General features: G+C 41.4%; 1 protein-coding gene across 1 annotated transcript in view; it reads left to right on the top strand.

The window, feature by feature from the left end:
- QARS1 (glutaminyl-tRNA synthetase 1) overlaps positions 1-23,381 on the top strand; it is a 68,664-nt gene that overhangs the window by 22,176 nt on the left and 23,107 nt on the right. The window contains exons 5-7 of the mRNA XM_063426703.1: positions 10-74; positions 1,394-1,447; positions 5,043-5,097. Of these exons, the coding sequence (XP_063282773.1) occupies positions 10-74; positions 1,394-1,447; positions 5,043-5,097 (174 nt within the window). The remainder of the gene's footprint in view (positions 1-9; positions 75-1,393; positions 1,448-5,042; positions 5,098-23,381) is intronic.

The raw sequence follows: 23,381 nt of genomic DNA, 5'->3' as shown, positions 1-23,381 counted from the left end.
TCTGCTAAGGGGAAGCAAGAAATAAGTTGAAATGGGCTGATGGAAAGACAATCAAGAATGAAGTGGACATGCAGGTGATTAAAACTCTTCAGCCTTTTAAATAATACGTACCGCATATACTAGAGTATAGGTCTACCCGGATATAAGCCGAGGCACCTAATTTTACCTCAAAAAAATGGGAAAACTTATTGACTTGCGTATAAACCCAGGGTGGGAAATGCAGCAGCTACTGGTAAATTTGTAAATAAAATTAGATCCCAATAAAATTACATTAATTGAATATTTTATTTACAGTGTGTGTACATAATGAATGCAGTGTGTGTGTGTGTGTACATAATGAATGCAGTGTGTGTGTGTGTACATAATGAATGCAGTGTGTGTGTGTATATAATGCAGTGTGTGTGTATAATGCAGAGTGTTTGCATTATATACACACACTGCATTCATACAAACACATTCTGCATTATATATACACACACTGCATTCACACTATACACATACTACAGTGTGTGTGTGTGTGTGTATGCAGTGTCTGTATATAGTGTAGTGGGTGTATATAATGAATGCAGAGTGTGTGTGTGTGTGTGTGTATGCAGTGTGTGTGATATACATAAACTGGGTGGGGGGAGGGCATTATTTATTTTAATATTTTTATTATTTTAATATTTGTTTTATTTTACATTTTTTATATTTATGTTTACATTTTTAAACTATGTAAATCCCTGGTGGTCCAGTGGTGTGTACTATGCATGGGGGAGGGGGGGCCGGGAGCGAACTGTTGCTTACCTTTACAGCAGCTCCGTTCAGCTCTGTTCATCTCCACCGTTCAGCCCCCTGTGTAAATCTGGCGGTCTGCGTGCTGTGTGGAGCGTTGCCACAGTAACCCTTGGCAACGCTCTGACGGCCGCGGGTCTCCCGATATTTACGGGGGAGGTGAACGGAGATGAACGGAGCTGCTGTAAAGGTAAGTAACAGCTTGCTCCGGCCCCCAACAGGACCACCGGGCTTGTAATGAGCCTGGCGGTCCTGGCCTGTATTATGGCAATGAAAGTTGCCATAATATAGACACTGACTCGAGTATAAGCCGAGTGGGGCTTTTTCAGCACATACTCGAGTATATACGGTATATAGTCTGTCCATAGTGAGAAACCGGGAAATCTGGTTTAGGCTTGCATTTTTTTTTATATACTTTTGTTTTCTCTGTGTGCATCCTGGCATAAGTGAGCAATATTGATAGCAGTTTAGAAAGGCATGTGGAATGCGTTCTTTATTTAGAATTATTTTTAAACTGCTTCTTCAGTGGACTGCTCACCTTGAGGGAAATGCTTTATTTGGGATTTGGCATCTTTCAAGACTTTGGTGTAAACATTATTTCTACCCCCTGACCTTACAGGTTTTGCACTTACTTGGTCCCAAGACTGAATCGGATCTAGAAAAGAAACCCAAGGTAGGTGTTTTCTTTTTGTTGTTGTGATTGACCTTTTCAACTTTTGAATATGTATGGCCATGAATGAAGGACACTCTTGCTGCATTAAACTGCAGAACTCGGTGACCTAGAGCATGTTTATGTGTGCATGGGATGGGATTTCACTCAAACTTATGTCATTCTGGCATACATTGGAGACAGAGGATGATATGTATTCAGACAAATGGAAAAATCACACAATTTGATGCTAATAGATTTTATGTATTAATATGTGTAGTTTTGTGTTTTTTTTTTTTTTCTTTTCTTAAAAATGTCAAGATCTAATCCTACCATTGATAAGGCTGCCACCTTGTGGATTTTCTGGTATTTGGCATGTATTGTGCTAGAAGTCCAGATGGTTCTGGCCAATGCTGGGCTTGTAGATGGTTGTTTGGTGCATTACCAATGATACTTAGCTAGCGTTAAGAATCATAGGAAATGCAGTTCCCAAACAATGCATTGCCGTGGCTAATTGTCTTTAGCCCGGATGCCAGCAATGTAAAATTGTGTGTTAATTGACGGTAAGAAAATGTACTTCTACAACCCAATGTACTCTGGAGGAAGCATACTGCTAATGGCAAGGAGGAGTGTGGGCGGAGCCTGACCCAGCGCCGAGGGACATCAACCCAGGATTCGGGTAAGTTACTGAAGAGGTTTATATCCATTGAAAAAGCCACTGAAGCTGAGAAACTAGTCTGGAAATAAGACTACCATACCCGGTAAAGACTATTTGCGTGTCAGAACATGCTATGAGGAGGAATACAAGTCGTTGTCGTCTGGAGCGTTTAGTAGTGTGTAAGCAGTATAGGTATGGTGTGCAATGTGTGCAGGTTCTTACGTGATGTGCGGCATAGTAGCTAGTTAGTCGATAAAATATGCACGTGTATTGCCTGACATTCGCGTAGGGCAAGTTACTTGGTTAGCTAAAGACATAGTAACGTGCACACTGTGTAGGCTATTACCGGCCATGCTCACCAAACAGATTAATTGACGTGACTGGTATGTGAACTAGACGAGATAATACAGAATAATTTGAACTGGTAACTTAATTTAAATAAAGAAAATACTATTAATAGAGGCAAGCATGCAATGTGTATAAATCAGGCTTATAAGGTGCAGGTCATGCGGGTAATCACATTTTGCAGAGCTTATCTGGCTACCATAGGGATCATAAGTCACTGTGGCCCGGAGTCTAAGGTGGAAAGGAAAACCTACTGGACCCCAAATATAGCAGTCACGGTTTTATGTGGCATCATGGTTGGTTGTCAGGCACCAGAGCACGGTGGAGAGAGTGTGCAGGTCCTGAGAGCGTTTGTGAGTGGTATCTCTCTCATCCGATTCCCTCTGTTGGGCGGCGTCTGTATCTTGATGGTGGATTGCGGGGGTTCGTCGTCGCATTGGGGAGGGTGACCCTCCAGCCCCAGGCTGGTATGAGGGTCTGCATCTCTTGGCCACAAACTCTTCTGCTTCCAGAGCGCGGGTTTCTTCCACGTATGGGGGCAGCAGGAGGCCTGATGGTGGGCTGCCGCTTGCCGCGTGTGGACCGCCACCAGTGTAGGAGATGCTGCCGGGTCAGGACCCTTTTGCCCTTCAGTCCGGGAGGGCTATAGTGAGTGTGCATTGGTGGGTGTTTTGGAGCTTTGCCCGATGGTGGCCCTCTTGTTCCCTGCTGCCTGCGTCCCTTCTTACCCGCTTCCAGGGGGTCTTGCTGCTCTATCTGTGCTGTCTGTTTGCGGTTTTGAAGTCTCTCCCAGAAGTCACTGAGCAATTTGTCTAGATGTTGCAGAGTGTCCGCTTTAATGCCGTGACTGTTTGTGTGATACGAGAGCTGGGTCAGCATAAGTGGAGAGCGTTCAGCCGCCATCTTGTGTGTGCCTCGTGTGGTGGTGCCGCTGATGCTTGTGGTACACTTGGGGTCCGGTTTAGGCAGAGGCAGGTTGCTCCGGACTTCCAGCGGGAACTGGGATATCCCCCACCAGTTCCAAAGGGGGAGGGAGGGGGTAGGAGAGTTGAGTCGAGGGATTACCGTGCTGGCTAGCAAGCGAGGAGAGCGGCCGTCTCACCTCTGCTCAGTCTCCAGCAGGCCTCAGCAGTCGATTTCGGGGTCCGGGGTGGCTAGGAGGTAGATTCTGGTGTCTATAGTTTCACCTGGGCGTCCCCAGTATGACTGTGGCCCTCCAGAGTGCGGGCGTGCCGAGTTTTTAGTTTTTTTTCCCCGAGAATTGTGAGATTTGTCTGGAGCTTGATCTCGGCACGTCTGTTCAGCCAGGGTGCTAGGCTCCGCCCCCAAAAGTTTATTTTTTTGTTTGAATAAAAGGAGATTTTTTTTAACCGCATCTCAAATCTCCTCTTGTTTTTCAAATTGGAACCTAATGGGATTTCTGGGGGGGGGAAAAGACCCGGCAATGTGGATAAATTGAACATTCTGCAATGACTATTTAATAGCAATCTTTGTTTGTATATGGAACGATTCTGTGTTACATCTATACAATATGGACATATGATTTTGATACATTTCAAATAGAAACTAAAGGGAGATTTTTTTTTTCTTTCTGTTATATTTACGTATGGTCATAGGTGGTTAGGTTACCTATTTTTATTTATTTTATTTTTTTCAATTCTTTATTTTTAGTAGTGCAGATAAACACAATATTTCAACAAGCGCCAGAACAGCGTATTTCAAGTTTCATACGTGATAGACAGTGGCATGATAATTTGCACAATTTTTATATTTAACAGCTTAACTAAACAGTTGATTTGTCCAAAGAAGATTGAGTGAGATAAAATTAAGTAATGATGCTGGTTGCTTAAGGTTACCTATTTTTATCTACCCTTTTTTCTCTGAATTATTTAATTTATACGTTATCCCTAGCGCTTTCTACAATCACATACGTTTATAGTTTCCTTGTATCCATTACCGCTTGACAGTATACCTATTAAACTTGCAAGGTTACAGCAACAGCTATTATCTGCTGGCAATTTACTGGCGAATATTAATCATTGCAAATTATTATTTTAGGACTATTACGTTTAGGCACACAAGGATCTGTGATGAGCTTCCTCTTGCCTTCCCTGTGACGTTTAATGAGAAATTACTTCTTATTGTGAAACGTAGTGTAAAAATCTGTGGTTTCTTGTTGCGCATGTGTTAAAAGATCTGCAGAGGAAATAATCTTAAGAGATTTACCATAGACCCCCTATTTTGTACCACTCCACATGATCTAGAGTGCAAAAATTATGCAATTCTTTTTAGCTCCATCTTCCAGGAGCTGAATAAAGGAAGATGGGGAGAGGTTTAGCTAAATGTATCTACCCCTCACATTCTCACTGTCTGGTACCACAATGCAATGTCACTGCAAAGAAAGGGAAAATAAAAGCAGAGGCCCCGCAAGTAACAGTGCTGCTTTTTCATAAAGGTTTGCTTGAAAAGTTGTGTGTGTGTGTGTGTGTGTGTGTGTATATATGTGTATATGTATATGTGTGTGTGTATATATATATATATATTTTTTTTTTTGTTTTGTTTTTTAAATGGAGACCAGATTATCTTGATTACATATCTGTAGTTTTGGATTTCTAGGTTACAAAGCAAAAAGCATTGGAAACTGAAAAAAAAGTTGACGTGATCACCAGTGGTAAGTTTTGGTTTGATTTGGATATTTTTTTTTTAATGCTTCCTGCTCCGTGTAAATCCCTCCCCTCCCCCCTCCCCCCCCCCCCCATCATTTACGGTACTATGTTTCAAGATTCTCAGAAACTCTCGGCTATTTGCATTGTGTGCTGCATAACTGGGATGCCTCAGGTGTAATGACCTGATAGTTTGTGATAACCTGCAAAACAAGTTGCTCAAATATTTCATTTCTTACTCACGGCAAGTAGTCAAAATCTGGTAACTTATAGAATTTAAATTATTGTATTGATATCTTTTTTTTTTTTGTTTGTGTCTTGTATTTTATTTTGGGCAGTGAAGCTAGACTCAACTTCAGCTATTTTTCATAAATACCACACATTTACTTGAATGGGCACGAGGAAGAATATTTGATAAGAGTAATTGTAGCTTCTAGCTGCAGCAATTATCTGGAGTTATAATCCATTGCTGGAAGGAAATATGCACAGATTAGGTTGTTATATTTTGGAGTGTCCTCTTATAAAATGAACACAGCAGGTTACAGTATGTTTTGTTATTCCACACTTGGCAAATTAGGAAAATGTGTTCTTTTAAATGTGTGCATGTGTATATTATTTGTGTGGTTTTTGTTTTTTATTTATTTTTTTTATTGCCATTCTCAAAAGAAAGCTGGGTTGTTTTTTATTTTAATTTTTTTTTTTCAAAAACAAATATATAACTTTTTAAAGCCCTATATGTGGCTGGGATTTTACTTATACGCAAACAAAAATGGCCAGATTAATCTGAAGAGGACTTGAGTGAGGGACTGGGTATAAAGAAAATACACGTCAAGAAATCTGAAATAGTCCTGAAAAAGGTTTGTAACTAACCTCTCAACAGTCCTTTTGTGTTGATTATTTTTCTGTACTTTCAGATATCATTAGATAGGTCATAGTTGCAGAGAAGAGACATACGGTCAGTTGTAGCTGCTCCTGTTAATCAGTAAAGGAGATATAGCTAATATCCACTTTATCCATTGAGAGTGAATCTAACATTGAGATTCTTTAGGGCTTAAGCAGATAGGATCAGGTCTTAAACTTCAAGTGCAAGCTGCTTTATCAAAATTCTGGGTTTTTTTTTTTTTCCTCTCTCGGAAAAACATTTTTGACCGTTTTTGTTTCATAATAAAAAAGCACTATTACGGTAAGAATGCAAACCTGTAAACACTGTTTACTCACCTTTTTCTAATTCCAAGACTCCATCGGCGCTGCTCTGCATCCTGTGACATCATCAAAGATGCATGTCCTTCTTTGGTGATGGTCCGATCCAATGCTCATCATAGTAGTGCAGATGCGTCTGCCCGGCGAGTGCCACACGCTCTTCCAATGCTTCTCGTAGGAAAGCATTGAATTTAAATGCTTTCATATAAACTGTCACTTCACATGACAGTTTTACGTGGTCAGTGCAGCGCCAAGTGTCTTTATTGGCTCTTTGGAAGACAGCCACTTAGGTGTGTTTAACCCTGTAATGGAAACATTGCATCTTCTGGGAAAAAAAAAAAACTGCAGTGTTTTAAATTGTGGGGTTAAAATGACAAGGACACTGCACCCAAACCACTTCGTTGAGAAGTGACTTTAGTGTCCCTTTAACTGCTAGAAGAAACTCTGACTAAAATGGTCTAGTTCGATAAGAGTTGAATTTTACTTGTCGATCTTACTTTGCTTTTAAAAAGGTGGAATAAATCACAAAATACAGTAAAGGGATTTTCCACTATACTGCTACTATTACTATCTTTGCTCCTCGCATGAAGCTCTCTTTTCGTTATGTTTATTCAGTATGCTCTTTATAGTTACAGCAATTTACAACTCACACTACATCATATCTAAGGCATGCTTTATTTTGGCTTAACTATAAATCTTTGCCAAGCACAGTGCACTCATTGAGTACAATGGGAAGACCAGGATTGGCTGCTGTAAACCTATGGTTCCCCTAGGAAACCGAAAGTGGCTGAGGATTCTTATAATGAGGCAAATTCCCTGAACAATAATTAGGTGTGGTTTTTTTTGTGAATAGACAGGCATGGAAAAATATGTTCGTTATAGCCGAATTAAAGAATATATCGAACTCTATTTTGGCTGGAATTTTCATCCCCAGTATAAACTCACCACAATTTTACTGTGGAAAAATCCCTGTCCATAATGCCTGCTTAGGTGTCCTCACACAATAATGGTTTGTGATCTCACAATTGCACTAACACTTGGTTGTTTTTTTAGTTTTTGTCCAGGAAATGTTTGGCAGCAAATTACTGCTTTTACTTTTAACCTTTCAGCTATTTTAACCTCTTTGTTCCCATGTTAAAATAGGAATATGATGAAGGTTTTGCTACCATCCCCAGCACTTTATAAGTTAATTCCCCCCCCCCCCCCCCCATTTCCTTGGCGGTTTCCAGTCCCTCCCTCCCTTTCTTCTGCCCATGGTAACTGGATTGTTTACCTAGTAATTAGAACATGCTGTGAACAAGATGCCCCAACTTTCAAGGGGCCCTCTGTGGCTTTACAAGGAGTCTGATGAGGTTCTAGAAGGTGACATTAAGACGGTGTGTTCTGCCAGCTGGAAGTATTCCCTGCAAAGAAAATAAGATTTCTTCATTGAATCACATTTACTTTTTAAATTTTTTATTTATTTATCATTTTTGCAGACAGGCGCTGCCTTAGGGAAAATCTAAATATGTGAGGGAAAATGTTTAAACTTGGCATTATCGGTAACTGAAGTGAACATTTCTAACTGTGCCTTGTGCTTTTATTATTATTATTAAAATACAGATGTGGTTGACAGCAAGACTTTATGCTAGAAACAAGCTGTATGCTATATTGTATGAAGTGAGAATTGATAGAGGGAAAATAAGCATTAGACCACAATATACAATCAAGGTTTGGAGAACATTTCCAATTTGATTACTTTTGGCTTTTGCAATTTCTTCTCATTTCCTGTCTTATTGAATAATCCCCATATTGTACAAATTTAGAAGAGCAGATGTTAACTGCAATCTAATGCAAAGTTGTCTTCTATTGGCACAGTAGTTATTGTATTTGTGTCAAGCCTTGAATAGACTTCCAAGGAAGCAGCTGTTTGTGAAACACATTCTGAGTTCATTAAACCTAGCCGTTTAGGCTGTGGCTCATTCACATCTTTTGAAAATCTCTGCAGTTACAAGCAATTGTTTGCCAACAAACTGAGATGAGGGACCTCTTTGCACCATAACCTAATCAAAGAGACTAGGTTTGGAGTATCTCTTTAGAGGCAAGAAGGAGAAATGTGTCTGATATAGGCACACTTCCAAAGTATGAGAACAGAAATGCCAGTTAGGTCGGTTAAGAAGTCCTAACTGCAGCTGAAGGACCTCGAAAAATTATACACCAATCATAAGAGGATAAACAATGTATGGCACTGGAGATCATTTTTGATTTTCAGCAACTTTGTAAATATTTTTAAAAATCTTCCAATCTACCTTTCATGGATTTTAACTATTGTAAGGGGAAAGGGCACATGTTCTACCAAATTATTGTCATACCTTCTGAAATTGGGGTCCGCACTGTAATGCTCTATATTTTGGAGCTTGGCAAATTCTCCCACTGACCAGTTTTGAGACTCTGTGCAACTGTAAAGAATAAAAGTAAAATTGTTTTAAGCTACGGTAAATGGAACTTTGTGACATACATTCAGCCATGGTGGGCTTCTCAACCCGAAGGCCACTGTTGAGAGAGGCAAGTCATACTATGCAGGCCATCGTTCTGAGTAGCTCCACTTTTCTTTTACCTTTTTCTAAAACAGATTAAATGTAAACAGATACTGAATGAGAAGCCCATCTGCTATAGGTCATGATCTCATTGAGACTTATGGTCTAAGCACAGGAATCCGATAATGTAAATGCAAACATGGTATTTTTAACCACTGAGCCATTTAAAAAAATAAATAAATAAAGCAACCTATTGACCATTTTGTGTCAGTCTGATTAAAGTTGATATGGGGAGGGGGGAGTTCTCCAATGTGGTCTAAGGTGAGCTACTATGTTTTGCTTAAAATCAATATTAGAGGTTTAAGCCGGATGCCTCTCTTCCTCTTAAGTTAAATCAGGCATCTCTTACTGGGAGGATATGCAAATTCCAGTAGAGACAATTTTCATGTTGCTGCTAGAGCACCTCTCTATCAAAGGGTTTGCTCTAGTGGGACATAATGCAGCAAATTGGCACCACTGTCTTTCATGCTTTTTATACATCATGCTTATTCACCAGAACTGTGCTTTATGGGGAATAATGATTAGAAAACAATGTCCTGTCTTCTGTAATCAAGGTAACCTGTAGAGGGTCCTTCTCTATACATGTATAATATTGATGTTGCTCAGGCAATGCGGTCTGCTTAAGGCAAACAAATATAAAATGACATTTATTTTATATGCTCGTGAATGTCAACAGATGTAAAGCATAAATATCACCCTTGCCCAAAATTTGCATTCAGTCTCTGTTTTGAGTTGCCTGTGCATCCTTGCAGTACCATAATGCTTGGCACAGCATTACACAATGCCTAAGGCACGACTGCTCACTAAACGTAGTGTAAGTACAATGATGTGTTTGCTATTCGCAGCAACTGCTCCATTTGTAGTTTATATCTCATAGCCAGTGACCTAGATATATAAAAGAACACCGTGGGGGTCTGTTATCTTAAGATGTAAGAACAGATTTGTACAACTTTGGGCAAAATGGAAGCATTGGGGGAAAGACATGCCAACACTACTGAATTGGAGTTTTTAACCAGCAATACTGGTTTTGTCCTGAATAATTACTTATGTCTTTTCTTAAGCAACCACAACTCACTGTTTAGTAAAATAAAACAAAATTGGGTAGCATAATGTAATGCTTGTCATGTATTTGGTGTTTAAAGGAAGACTGCAAGCACATGGTGGTTTTAGTACGATTTGACAACTTAGGGCGCCCGCACCACATTCAATCTACTCCAGGAGAAGCTGCATGACTCTATAGAATAAAGCATGGCCAATACAGCTGCACTCACTAGCTGAGAGCGCTCAGCTGACACTCTCGGCCATTATGCATGGTCTAATATGATCCTGCTTAGTTCTCTAGAGCAATCATGTTTCTCCTTCTGGAGAAAATGAGATGCATGTATGCTGTGATGGTGCCAGCAGGACCCCGGTAAGTGTCAAGTCATTCTAAAGCGATTTGTGACATCTTACTGTGGAATGGCACAGTCACCACCCAGCAGGCTGTAGTGGTTATGGTGCTTGTAAAGCTTTTTTTAAAGTGTTAAATTATAAGTGGCTAAGGAGTTCAGAAATCACTGAATTACCTCATTTTAATTATTTTCCAATGATTTGTTTAAAAATGTGAATTTTTTTTTTTTAAATGCTTTAAAATAAACCCCCTACCACTGTTGTCAAGAGACATTCCTTTGTAAATCTTACTCTTCCTGCTTGTTTCTGTGGCTTGCAATATTCACCCTGGCAGCAGTAGTCAGCTTGCGATATTTGCCCTTTTTAAAACAACGCTGATCCGTTAATTCCCAGCTGGATAAGAGCCTAAGGAGTCTGTCAGTTTCTTTGTATTGCAATCCATTGCACGTTTTCTAGGAACGTCAAGAAAGGAGATGATTGAATTAAGGGGAATGATCGGGGAGGGCGCTCACAGCCCCAGAGTCTGTTTTCTATGCAGCTCTGTTGGCTTTCTTGGAAAGACTCAGCCAAACCCAAACACTATCAGTTCTGAGAAGCTGCAGGTCTGTGGAGTTGGTGAAAGACACACACTGCTCTGTCTAGCCATGTCTTGTGCACAGAGAGACGCAGTGCAGCACACAGCCTACTTTTCCAAAGGGGCATGCATTTAATGGTTCTATTATCCTATTTTATACACAGCTCAAGTTGTCGTAAAAATCCGTTTTGGAATGAATATATTCTAAATGTCAGATTTCATGAAACTGAAACTTCTATTTTCTTTAAGAAAAAAAAAGAAAATTAAAAATACTTTTTGTTTAACTGGTGTACCTATTTTTAAAGAAATACCCTTAAGATTACTATTTAAAAACCCTTGGTCTATTCAGCAGGATTTTTTTAAATTCTAATCTGTTTTATACGTCTCTCCCCAAAATTTTGTGAGGAGTAGCTCTACCCTTTAACTAAATGTGAATAATCGAAAGGCAAGCAAAAAGACTATTTTAATGAAGGCTCTATATTAATTATTTGCAGTATAAAGTATATGGATATATGCCAAAATACCAGAGTATTGCAGTATGCAATGATACCTCTTTTTTATTGGATGAACATAATATTTCAAAGACAATGTGAGGTTTTTCTCTTTTCCTCTGGTCTGAATCAAAACTGATCAATCTGATAGAGTTTAACACTTAAAATAACTGTGAGAGGAGGGGGGTGTGGGGTGTCATAAATAGCATAAGATGTGTCTGAAAGTGAAAGGTGCAGGTTGGGAATTATTCTGGTGTGCAGATTTGTGCCTAACAATGTACTGACTATCCACTCTGACTTCAGGTGGAAGGGGTTTTCAATCACAATTTTTTTTTTTTCACCATAACTTTCTTGGTTTGTGCTCCGCAAGTACTGCCCAGCCTCAATAGCAAGCCAGTAACCAACCTTGTGCTGATGAGTTGCATTAACAATGAAACAACTGTCCATGAGTGGTTCAGAGCACAGCAAACACAAACTCCAAGAAATCCATGTTTAAAATGGAATGTGATTCTTTGTTAAACTAATTTGCATATGCAGTAATCACATCACTGTATGTATATACACGGTGTATGTGTATATACAGTGTGTGTGTGTGTGTGTGTTTGTGTGTGTATATGTGTATATATATATATATATATATATATATATATATAATTTTTTTTTTCCCACAAAAGTCAGTACACCCCCTCACATTTTTGTAAATATATTACTATATCTTTTCATGTGACAACACTGAAGAAATGACACTCTGCTACAATGTAAAGTAGTAAGTGTACATCCTGAATAACAGTGTAAATTTGCTGTCCTCTCAGCACACAGCCGTTAATGTCTAAACCGTTGGCAACAAAAGTGAGAACACCCCTAAGTGGAAATGTCCAAATTGGGCCCAAAGTGTTTATTTTGTGTGGCCACCAATATTTTCCAGCACTGCCTTAACCCTCGTGGGCATGGAGTTCACCAGAGCTTCATAGGTTGCCACTGGAGTCCTCTTTCACTCCTCCATGATGACATCACGGAGCTGGTGGATGTTAGAGACCTTGCGCTCCCCCACCTTCCGTTTGATGCCCCACAGATGCTCAATAGGGTTTAGATTTGGACACATGCTTGGCCAGTCCATCACCTTTACCTTCAGCTTCTTTAGCAAGGCAGTAGTCGTCTTGGAGGTGTGTTTGGGGTCGTTATCATGTTAGAATACTGCCCTGTGGCCCACTCTCCAAAGGGAGGGGATCATGCTCTGCTTCAGTGTGTCACAGTACATGTTGGCATTCATGGTTCCCTCAATGAACTGTAGCTCCCCAGTGCCGGAAGCACTCATGCAGGCCCAGACCATGACACTCCCACCACCATGCTTGACTGTAGGCAAGACACACTTGTCTTTGTACTCCTCACCTGGTTGCCGCCACTCACGCTTGACACCAAAATAAGTGTCACGCTGAACTAAATAACTAAATAAGTTTTTCTTGGTCTCATCGGACCACAGGACATTGTTCCAGTAATCCATGTCCTTAGTCTATTTGTCTTCAGCAAACGGTTTCCGGGCTTTCTTGTGCATCGTCTTTAGAAGAGGCTTCCTTCTGGGATGACGGCCATGCAGACCAATTTGATGCAGTGTGTGGTGCATGGTCTGAGCACTGACAGGCTGACCTCCCACTCCTTCAACCTCTGCAGCAATGCTGGCAGCAGTCATACGTCTATTTCCCAAAGACAACCTCTGGATATGACGCTGAGCACATGCACTTAACTTCTTTGGTCGACCATGGCAAAGCCTGTTGTGAGTGGAACCTGTCCTGTGAAACCACTGTATGGTCTTGCCCACCGTGCTGCAGCTCAGTTTCATGGTCTTGGCAATATTGTTATAGCCTAGGCCATCTTTATGTAGAGCAACAATTCTTTTTTTCAGATCCTGAGAGAGTTCTTTGCAATGAGGTGCCATGTTGAACTTCCAGTGACCAGTGTGAGAGCGATAACACCAAATTTAACACACCTGCTCCCAATACACACCCACATACCTGTTTGTATATGTAGAACATGATATCTAAATATATTGTTCAAATCTTCAAATATATTGCATCTGTGATAAACCCATACCCCCCCTCATCTGCAATGGTTCTCGGCAAATACACGTTTTGTAGACATACATTCAGTATGGTGTGTCCTGATAAAATTACAGTTTTATTTACGTCACTATTGTGAGATAATTTTTAAAATGCAATATTCTATTAATCTCCCTACGCAGACAGATTTTCTAGCATTGAAACACATGTCAAGGGTGCTTGTTTTATTTTGCGTTTCTCTGACTACCAACGCCCACTTCACTGAAAAAGGACTTAAAATGTAAACTTTTAAGTTTCTATAAGTACCAAAACCTGTCACCCTGCCAAGCCAAACATTAAACCATTGGCTCAGAGCCACCACAACATATAAAATATATTCCAGTTCAATAATGGGATTTATTTTTTTTAACACACACCCCAGAATAGTATTTTAAAATGCACAGTAAAGACATTGCATTTCTGAATACATTGTGATTATTATACAGGGATTTGATTTACCCCTCTTGCAGCAGTTTACAAGATTCATATTTGATGATGATTATGCCATATTTTCTTTCTTTTGGTAGCCCCATTGTTTTCTGTAGATGTCTATAAGTTCACAATATGGGGGGGGGGGGGGGTGTAGAAAACAGGAAATAATTACACGAATGAAATGGCCAAATGCTTAGCCAGTCTTCCATCTCCCATGTTATGCGATCTTCATTGCAGAAGGTAAATGGAGGTTCCGTTTTTATCGATCCACCTACCAGCAATAATTATTACCCACTGGCTGCCTCTCATTTGTCTGCAAAAAATAAAATCAATAAAAAAATAATAATATTTAGACAATTTGATATGAATAAACCAGAGCTGGTCTGTACCCCTTGGGTATGTGAGATCATATTTCTAGGAAGTTTGCAGTTTTTTTTTTTTTTTCTTGTTTTTTTTTTTCGTGATGCATTGATAGACAGGCTTGTTGTACTTGCATAGTAATGAAACCATACATGACATTGAAGGTGGTCAGCTTATGTCTGAGAGTCTAGCATCGTTTTGTATATAGATATATGTAGTATTGTAATAAACAAAATTAACAATCTGTCTAAATACATGAATAGTAGAGGAGTAGTAAAACGTAGTGACAGTTGTGTGCCTAGCAAGAAACCTTGATATAGTGGACATGCCTAATAAACCGTTGTAGGTTGTTTGTCAAAGGAAAATGGTAAACTCTCATGCCCACAATAGCTTTCTTCACAGTATTCGACTGGCTGAGAGTGCTGTCTAGACGTGAGGAGTGAGAGAAGTTAATCGAGCTAGGCTGACATGTCTACTTAAACACAGGGGTTAAGCTGAAATGTAGCTAGAGCCCTCCTAGACGTTAAAATGGTAGGCTAGATATAGTGAAGATTAAGCATGCTGAACTAACTTATATAACAGATTGGACTTAGTTCCACTGGGTGCTGGTTGCTGTGTGAAAATATAGAAAGGGGCATACTTCCCTGCGCTCTTAAGCAAAATGGTGACTGGCATTAGGCGAGAGCTCAACTATCAATAATGAGTGTAGCATGAGGCTAGAAATAACATGAGTCCCCAACTGCTGATCTTTCATGTAGTAAGCTTCCTCCCTTGTAGGTCGCCCTGTTTAGCAGATAGGTCATAGTCCAGATAGCTTGCCGTTTCTCCCCTTCATCCCAGAGCCGACTAGGTTCAGTTGTTGTTGTGTAGCAAGAGGAGAAAGTGTCCATGTCAGTCAGGTTCGAGACCTGGTAAGTAGCTGCAGAAACCAGATCTGGCTGCCGGGAAAGAGAGTGAGCCTTGCTGTATGCCATCCTTCGGCTGCATAAGTGTCTGCATCACGGTGGTAGTGTGCAATCCCCTTATTGCCCCGCAGTATAAAGGTTGTCGATCTCCTCCATCAGTGGTTCCGTTGTGGTTAACTATTTTGGATCACCGCAGTCAGTGGTGGGTCTGCTTGCGAGGTAATCAGCGTGGAAGTTGTGAGGAGTGCTTGGTCGGCGGCCATTGTAAGAACAGAGCGCGGGAAACTGAGTGCTGGGTAATTTATTGCCTCTTTCCCTTAGCAGCTTTGGATTCCTCCAGTGGGGGCTGGGATAACCCCAACCGGTCCATAGGGGGGGTCAGCGGGGCCAGCAGACGCCGCAACATGCTGGTGTGTAGTACCTGGGGGAGATAGCAGGGCCGGCCGTTCACCCCGCTCCACCCGGAGCAGGCCGCAGACTCCAAAGCCTCGTTTCACCCTTAGGGCTCCGATGCTCCTGATGTTTGCAGCTATTTCGATGTGTTTTTTTTAATATATATATTTATTTTTACAATAAACCAAAATATGATATGAGGGGTACCTCTTGTCTGTTTTTCTTTTTCCAATGTTATTCTATGGTCTTATACAAATATATATGAGGCATACAGAAATGTCACGACTAGTAATGTGGTCCAGCACGCAGAAACTATGTAAACATATACATAAGTAAGAAAAGGAAATTAATAGGATAGAGCGTAAACCGGACCTTAGAATGGCCGGACTAATACGCTAGAGACAGAGAATGGTCAAAGGGAAAGCCGAGGTCAAGGAAGCCAGAAAATACTCAATACCGATAAAACAAGCCAAGTCAGGGAAACCAGAGATCAGAATAACCAGGGAAACGCCAAGGATCAGGATACCAGGAAATCAGAAACACAGAATCAGCACTTTCAGGAAACCAGGAAACTGAAACCACGACATGGCAAAGTAATGGGGAAAGTTAGGGGTTTAAATACCCCTCTCTAGGCTATGATTGGTCAGAGGGCGACCTCTGACCCCAAAAACGTGCGTGTGCGTTGACGTCGTGACGTCACGCACACGTTGGTATAATTCTCGGGGGCGGGGCTAGCAATAGACGCGACCACGCGGTCGGCGCCATCTTGGATCTGGGCGCGATGCCCGGAAGAACTACGTGCGCGGTTCCCGGCTCGCCGACGAGCAGGTAAGCTCGTGTAGTCGGAGCGGTCGTGCCGGTCGGGCACGACCGTGAGGCTCGGCGGGCCGGTGACCGCAACAAGAAAATACACATGGAGGGATGAGTGTGTGTATATATTTTATTTTTTTAGATTTTTTTTTATTATGTGTGAGATAATTAAATAGATTAACAATTAAATAATGTGTTCTCCCAAAGTACGTCTGCAATAATTTGAGTTATTGGACAATAGTTTGTTGATAATAAGATTAAACATCCTCATTCGTTTTAGTGTACCGTGGAGGATGTGGCAGTCTGCCCTGTTTTATAAATCAGGATGGCCAATATCATAGGATGTGTAGTTCTACATTACTTGGTGTCTTACTGTGGCTACCTCTGAGCTATTGAGTATTGCTAGAAGTCCTTTATTTGACCATCACATTCCCTAAAGCCTGACCCCCCGCTTCTGTTTGAACACAATCTCAGGGTTTTGCTTTTACTTTGTGCTGCCCAGATCCCTGTAGACAGGAAGGGGTTCAACAGTCTGTTCTTTCCTTGACATGTAGGCACCCAAACCACTGTATCTCATTGAGGTGGACTGGGCCCAGTGCCTCTTATTCCTGCTTACTTTGCAGGGTTAAGACTGCCTCTAGGGGTTGCCTACTAGAGAGCCTCTAGAGGCGCCCCTGCTGTTTCATACTTTGACTACGTGAAACAACACTGAACATCATCATGCTTTGCATGAGGACTTCCACGTAAAAAAAAATCCCACAGGAAAGCGTTGAATCAGTGCTTTGCTATGGGGAAGGCCATGGATGGGATGGACACTGGCGCTGAAATCTTTTTTTTAAAAGTAGTGTTTTTGGTTTTGTTTTTTTTTTTAAACATAGCCACATGGCTGGGAGCTACAGGGGCAAGGGGACACTATAGTGTTAGCAATACAGCTTTGTATTCCTAACACTATACTGTGTTCCCTTAATATCTAAGGCTTTGACTGGTTCCTTTCCCAGTGGAGATGATGTAACCATTGTGTATGTTTGTTTTTTATTTGGAGCCCCAGGGACTTTTGCAATTGTAGGCTTCACTTCCCCAAGCTCTATTGAATAATTCTGTTTCTATAAATGAGTGTAGATCAGCAGTCACTATGTCAGATTTTATTGGAGAATAGGTGGTCCTATGGTCCTAGAATGTTTTCCTGTGAGATCTTATTTTTTTTGTGCAGCAATACAAAATTCACTAACCTACAGTGACACCTTTGCTGCCTTGGGACACCTCTAGTGACAGGCACTCAGACGGCCTCTAAAGGGGCTTCCTGGGTTGTGCAGCACTGACGCTCAGTGCCTCCATGCTCTCCATGTTCAGTGTCTCTAAAGTACGAATAGCCAACACGGAAACTTTCTCCAAGTCGACAATGCTTAAGTTCAGCTTCTTTGGTCCTTAAATTTTAAATGCTTTATTTTACAATCGCTGGTTAACCTTTTTAAGTGCCAGGAATAAATCAGTTTATTTTGTTTTGTGCCCAGTCTGGCATTTTAGGGCTGTTATTTCAGGACAAACTTAAATTCTAAGTTTGTCTCATCTAACCCACTGAGTGCCTGAGGGATGAGACACATTGCTTTGCAAGTTTGCAGTGGTTACAAAACTGCAGTGTATACTTTATATTAATCTAAACAAGCTGCACTGACGGCCTTGAATACTATAATTATATGAAACAACGAGGCCTTTCTCCTGCATTAACAGTTTTAGACAAGTACTCTCCTATATTAGGCACCAACGTCTACCACAAAAAGAATAGACATTCATAATAGGGCAGAAAATGTAAACGCATTACGTTTCCTGACTGATTTTGGTATAACTTGTGTAAGCTCTGGGATTGTGTAGAATTGATAACGGAATGGCAAATCCAAGCTATTTTTCCAGCTCTTACATTTAGCCTTGAGTTAGAGAATTTTCACTTCGGGTCGTTTGGCCCTAAAGGTGAAGTTTATACAGCACTCATTTTAAAAGTTTAAGTTGTAAAATAAACTGCCAAAAATAGGGACGAGCTGTGACAATAGTGGAGTTGGAGAGTTTTATAGTTTTTTAGCCTACATTCTGCAATTTGTTTTAACTTTCTCTTTGAAACAGAAAAGCTTTAACATTGGAATGACTGAGCGGATCTTATTATTAGTAGAAGGATTCAAAGTTTTATAATGCCAATATATACCGCAGTGCTTTATAATCAAAAGGAGATATTTAGAGGGTAAAAATGGGCTTACAATCTATGAGGATTTGAGGTTGATGGATATATACCATAAAGTGGTTTGACCAGGATTCAAACCTGGGTTTCCCAGTTCAAAGACAGTGACATAACCTTGCTCTAGACAGCCGATACTGTTCTAAGCTCTATGTAACTGGACTAGTTTAAGAACCACATTGTTCAGTTTTCTTACATTTTCTCTGTAGACTGTTGAAATTAAGCTACTCTGATGGTCTTTCTGTAATGATTGTGAAAAAAAATTAAACTGTTCATATAATTTACCCCCTTTTTGGCATTTATTAATTACACAGAGTATATGTACAGAGATTAGGGATTGGAGAGTACACAGTGCCTTGCAATTGTAATCTGTTAAAGGGATTCTATACTGCAGTGTTTCCCAACCACTGTTAGGAATACAAATCTATAGAGGCATCTAGTCCCCACCGCCCGGCAGCTGAAGGGTTTAAAAAAAAAAAAAAAAAAAAAAAAACCTTTGTCATTTACCCAATTCCAGCGCTGATCTCCTTTTGCCGCTCTGTCTCCTCTGACGTCATCCGACAGAGGCCGCCTAATGCGCATCTCAAAAACTGCAATGATTTAAATTGCAGGACTAAGTGGGATTAGGACACTGCACCCAGACCACTTTAATGAGATAAAGTGGTCTGGGTGACTAGTGTCCCTTTAAGTGCTCATAGAAATCAGTATGGTGGTACAAAGTGCATTGTGAACATACCATACATTTATGATTTCTGAAAATAAATCACTATTGGATTTGGCAAGGATATCCACATTCTTTGCACGTTCTTCAAACCCCATTGCCTGGTGGTGATTGGGGTGATATGACTTGTATGTTAAAAATGTTGAGCATATACAATCATGTTTGCTTGCTGTGCATGATCATATAGAGATGTGAAGTGCCTTACAGTCTGGCCATGTTTCTTAGCGGTTAATAAAGCATTTAGATGTCTGTATTGCATGGGAATCTGGTGCACGAGTGTAGCTCTCAAAGGCGAAAGCCAGACCGGAGACATGCACAGTAGTCTGTGGGTCTGGCAAGAGAAAGACAGTGTTTTGGTTTTCAGTCCTAAGACTCCTAGAAAGAAACCCTTCTCTGTGATGATCACAAGCATGCGATTGTTCTCTTCTTTAATTGTACTGCATGGGGGAGTATATGGAAAAGCCAGGAGAAGGGGGAAAAAAAAAAGGCCCGTGTACAGGTTTGACGGGCTGTCAGACTAGGGGATTGATTCTAAAACGCTCATGTGTTTTTGGAAGCGGTCAGTCTGATGACTACTCAGTGCAGTGTATTCAGCTCTTGTTGTGGGTGCATTTTCCATGTGTTATTTCAAGCTGTGAGTCGTTTATAGAAGAGAATTCTGGGAAAGAAACCTTTGTATTCAGTGCACCTAGAATGCCTCTTAGCACAAACCAAATTGGTTGCTGGCATGATTCAATTGCTGGCCTGGCGTCTACCGTTAATTCACATTGCAGGGGATAAAAGTTCAGTCAGTATCCTATGCAATACATTCCATCATGGAGGTCTAGCCAATCTGAATCTTCATTATATGTAATGTTTCAATTCCTGAGCCTAGTACTCACGTACCAGTATTAACCAGTATTAACCAGTGAAATCCAAGGCCAGCATAGAATAAGCTTTGTTTAGATGTTTGTTTTTTTGGTTTCACGAAAGGATTAATTCTGTTGCAATTTCAGCTAGATCTATCAGCTGGAAATGTTATCTAATCGCCCATAAACTATAGAATACAATGGCTAAATATACATTTGTAATTTTTAAAAAGAAAACTTTTGGGAGTATTTCTAAAGTTATTCAATGTATTTATGAAAGTAGTTAAAAAAAAAAAAAAAAAAAAAAATTGTGAAAATTAGACTGATGAAATTGGGTGAATGGATTTATTTTTTGTTCCTCAGTCATACCAAAGTCTGTATTTGATCGTTTAACCTCTCAGATCATTTTAGCTGCTTTCCATTTTATTTTTGTAACTTTGTGAGGTTTTTTTTAATTGAAAGTTTTAAAAGTATACAATAGAAAGACGAAGTTGTATACAGTGCATCAAATAAACATAACACATCTGGACACTTTGTATATTGCACCCAGTGGTTGTCCGAAAGTAGGCCATCAAAAGTGATGGCCACAGTGGGAGGAGGTCTGTGGTAGAAAAGTATATCGTAGGGGCAATTCAAATGTTTTTTTTTTTTTTTTTCAATTTATATTTTTTTATTGAGTTATCATATATGATATACATCATTTCCATTGTATAAGTGAACAATATGTATATGTCCATTAAACAGTTACTGTCCTGGGGCAGCCTTCCGGGAAGCATGCCGTGGGATCACCCAGTGGCTATCTGACATGGGTGTATGTCTCTGTGGACTAAGATGACTATCTGGGCTCCTACTGGCTTAGGTAATGTTATAGTCTCTATGTCTGTGGCTCGGGTGGGATTGGTTCGCTTGTTGTGTTGTAGTGTTTGGGGTCCAGCGTCCTGAGGCTCTTCCTCCTTCTGGTCTGTTCAGACTCTGCACTTTACTGGGGCAGGTTTTCGATCCGCCCGCTTGGTGGCGCTTGGAGGGTGGCTCTGGTGTGGGCCTGGGCTGCAGTCCCAGGATTTTGTAGAATGCCTCGGGGTCGTCTGTTGACGTCAGGGTGTGGGATGTGTCCCCCATTGTCACTGCTAGGGACCCCTCCATTCCCCATCGATACTTTATGGAGCAGTCTCTGAGTTTCCTGGCCACCAGTGCTAGTTTCCGTTTCTCCACCAGTACGGAGAATGGAATGTCTCCATAGATGGCTATGGTGCTGCCATCGAATTCTATGGCCCCCTGCGCTCTGGAGCGGCTCATGATTGCATTTCTGGCACTTACGTCGCGTGTTACCGCTATGACATCCCTGGTGGTCCCTTCTGGTGCTGCTGGGGATTTGCGGACTCTAAATGCCGAGGCTATGAGCGGCTGGGTGGCCCCCCTTCAATTCCCAGGCTGTCTATGAGGCTCTGAGCGTATATCAGTAGCCTCTCGTTACCAATCGCCTCCGGGATCCCCCTGAATCGAATGTTCCTGCGTCTATGTCGAGTTTCCAGCACTGTCACAGTGCGGTTTAGTTTCTGGACCTGTGCGGTTAGGTCCCCCATTTTTGTCACAGTCTCTTGTAGTTGTGCCTCTCTGGCACCTTCTCTCTCTTCCAGAGCTCGGACTTTGGTGTGGACTGTCCCCACCTCAGCCTGTACCACTTTCAGGTCTTCTCTCCACATTCTCCTGAGATCTTGCAGGAGTTTCTTTATGTCCCCCTTCGTGGAGGGTGCTGAGTCTTCATCAGACTCTGATGCAGTGGATTCTCCTCCTGACCGTTGCGGTGTGGAGGGATCTTCTTCCTCTGGGGAGTCTTCCGACCGTGTGTTTTCCACTCCGGCCTCGGGCGCCATCTTAGCTTGCAGCCGCGGTACGGGCATCTCGAAGGAGAGCCGAATATCGGGTAAATGGGTCGTCCCTGTGTGCTGAGCTTTCCGATTTTTGCGCCCCATGGTTCTCTCTGGTGGGGGGTGATGTGTCTGTCTGATTGCTCTCGTTTTTTTCGGCCAAAATAGCGTTTTTGCTGTGGTGCGATACGGAGCCTCTCACTTAGGCGTCCGCTCAGTCTCTTGGTTGGCCACGCCCCCCCCAATTCAAATGTTTTGTAGAAACCTTCAGACATCCGGAATTCTACAGAGTGCTCTGACATATAGTGTTTAAGTTCTGTGCTCTATAAGAAACTGTGTGATGGACTCAAGGAACAAAACACATACACAGGCTAGATTTAGTTTGTATTTCTGTCACATAAGCAAATCAACATTGCAGTGTTTGACAAATGCCTCCTCCTCCCAACACTCGCTGCTCTCTGCACTGTCCTCTCGCTCAGGCCAGAGTTTATATGTAATCTAGGACAAGAGCTGCAGTCTGCCAGCATGTTGGGTTTCCTCCTTAGAATTCCTGCTTACTGTGCATGTTACTACTGCACATTTCAGCATGTGTCAAATTGGAGCTGCACTCTGCAGCACTAATCTCACTGGTGTTTCCAATTCTGGCACTTGTTATGCAAAAAGAGGGCGACTCTGCATATGGGCATATAGTATCACAGTGTTATCGTTGGTTATTTGACATAATGAAATGTTAACTTAATATGTCAGCTGTTACAGTCTTGACTTCATTTTTTTATATTTTGTAGAATGAGCTGGCATGATTTGTGATAGGGAGATACGTTTGCAGAAGCTAGTATTAAATCAAGTCTTGCTGTGAAAATGGAAATTGTTTTGCAAAGATAGATATTTAGGGAATCATACCAGCACAGGTACCCTTTTATATTGTAGTACAGTTTAGATCAAGCATGTCAAACTTGCGGCCCACATTGACAATATTTGCGGCCCACTTGCCCTGGGGCCACTTTGTGCTGTGACTGCGAGTAGCCGCAAGACAGGAAATATATTTCCTGTCTGATTCTTGTCTTCCCTCCCGCGGCACAAGAGCGCAGAGTGTCTCTGTCTGCAGAGCAGGCCAGCCACTCCTGCTCACAGTGCCAGAGGAGCATCTGGCCTGCTTGAGCAGAGAAGAGCAGGGCTGGAACTGGAGGATGGGCGGCTCATCTTTAGGTAAGAGAGAATGCTTGGGGGTTAGTGTGTAGACTGTATTCATTTTGGGGAGGAAGGGGGGTAGTGTATTAATTTTTTAGGAGGGAAGGGGCCAGTGTATTCATTTGCGGGAGAAGGCGCTAGTGTATTAATTTGCAGGAGAAGGCACTGTATTAATTTGGGGAAGGGAGGGGGGAGGGGCAGTGTATTTAATTGGGGGTAG

This window comes from Pelobates fuscus, chromosome 7 (genome assembly GCF_036172605.1).
Source record: "Pelobates fuscus isolate aPelFus1 chromosome 7, aPelFus1.pri, whole genome shotgun sequence".
Taxonomy (NCBI): Eukaryota; Metazoa; Chordata; class Amphibia; order Anura; family Pelobatidae; genus Pelobates; species Pelobates fuscus.
This window is presented reverse-complemented; position numbering and strand designations above follow the sequence as displayed.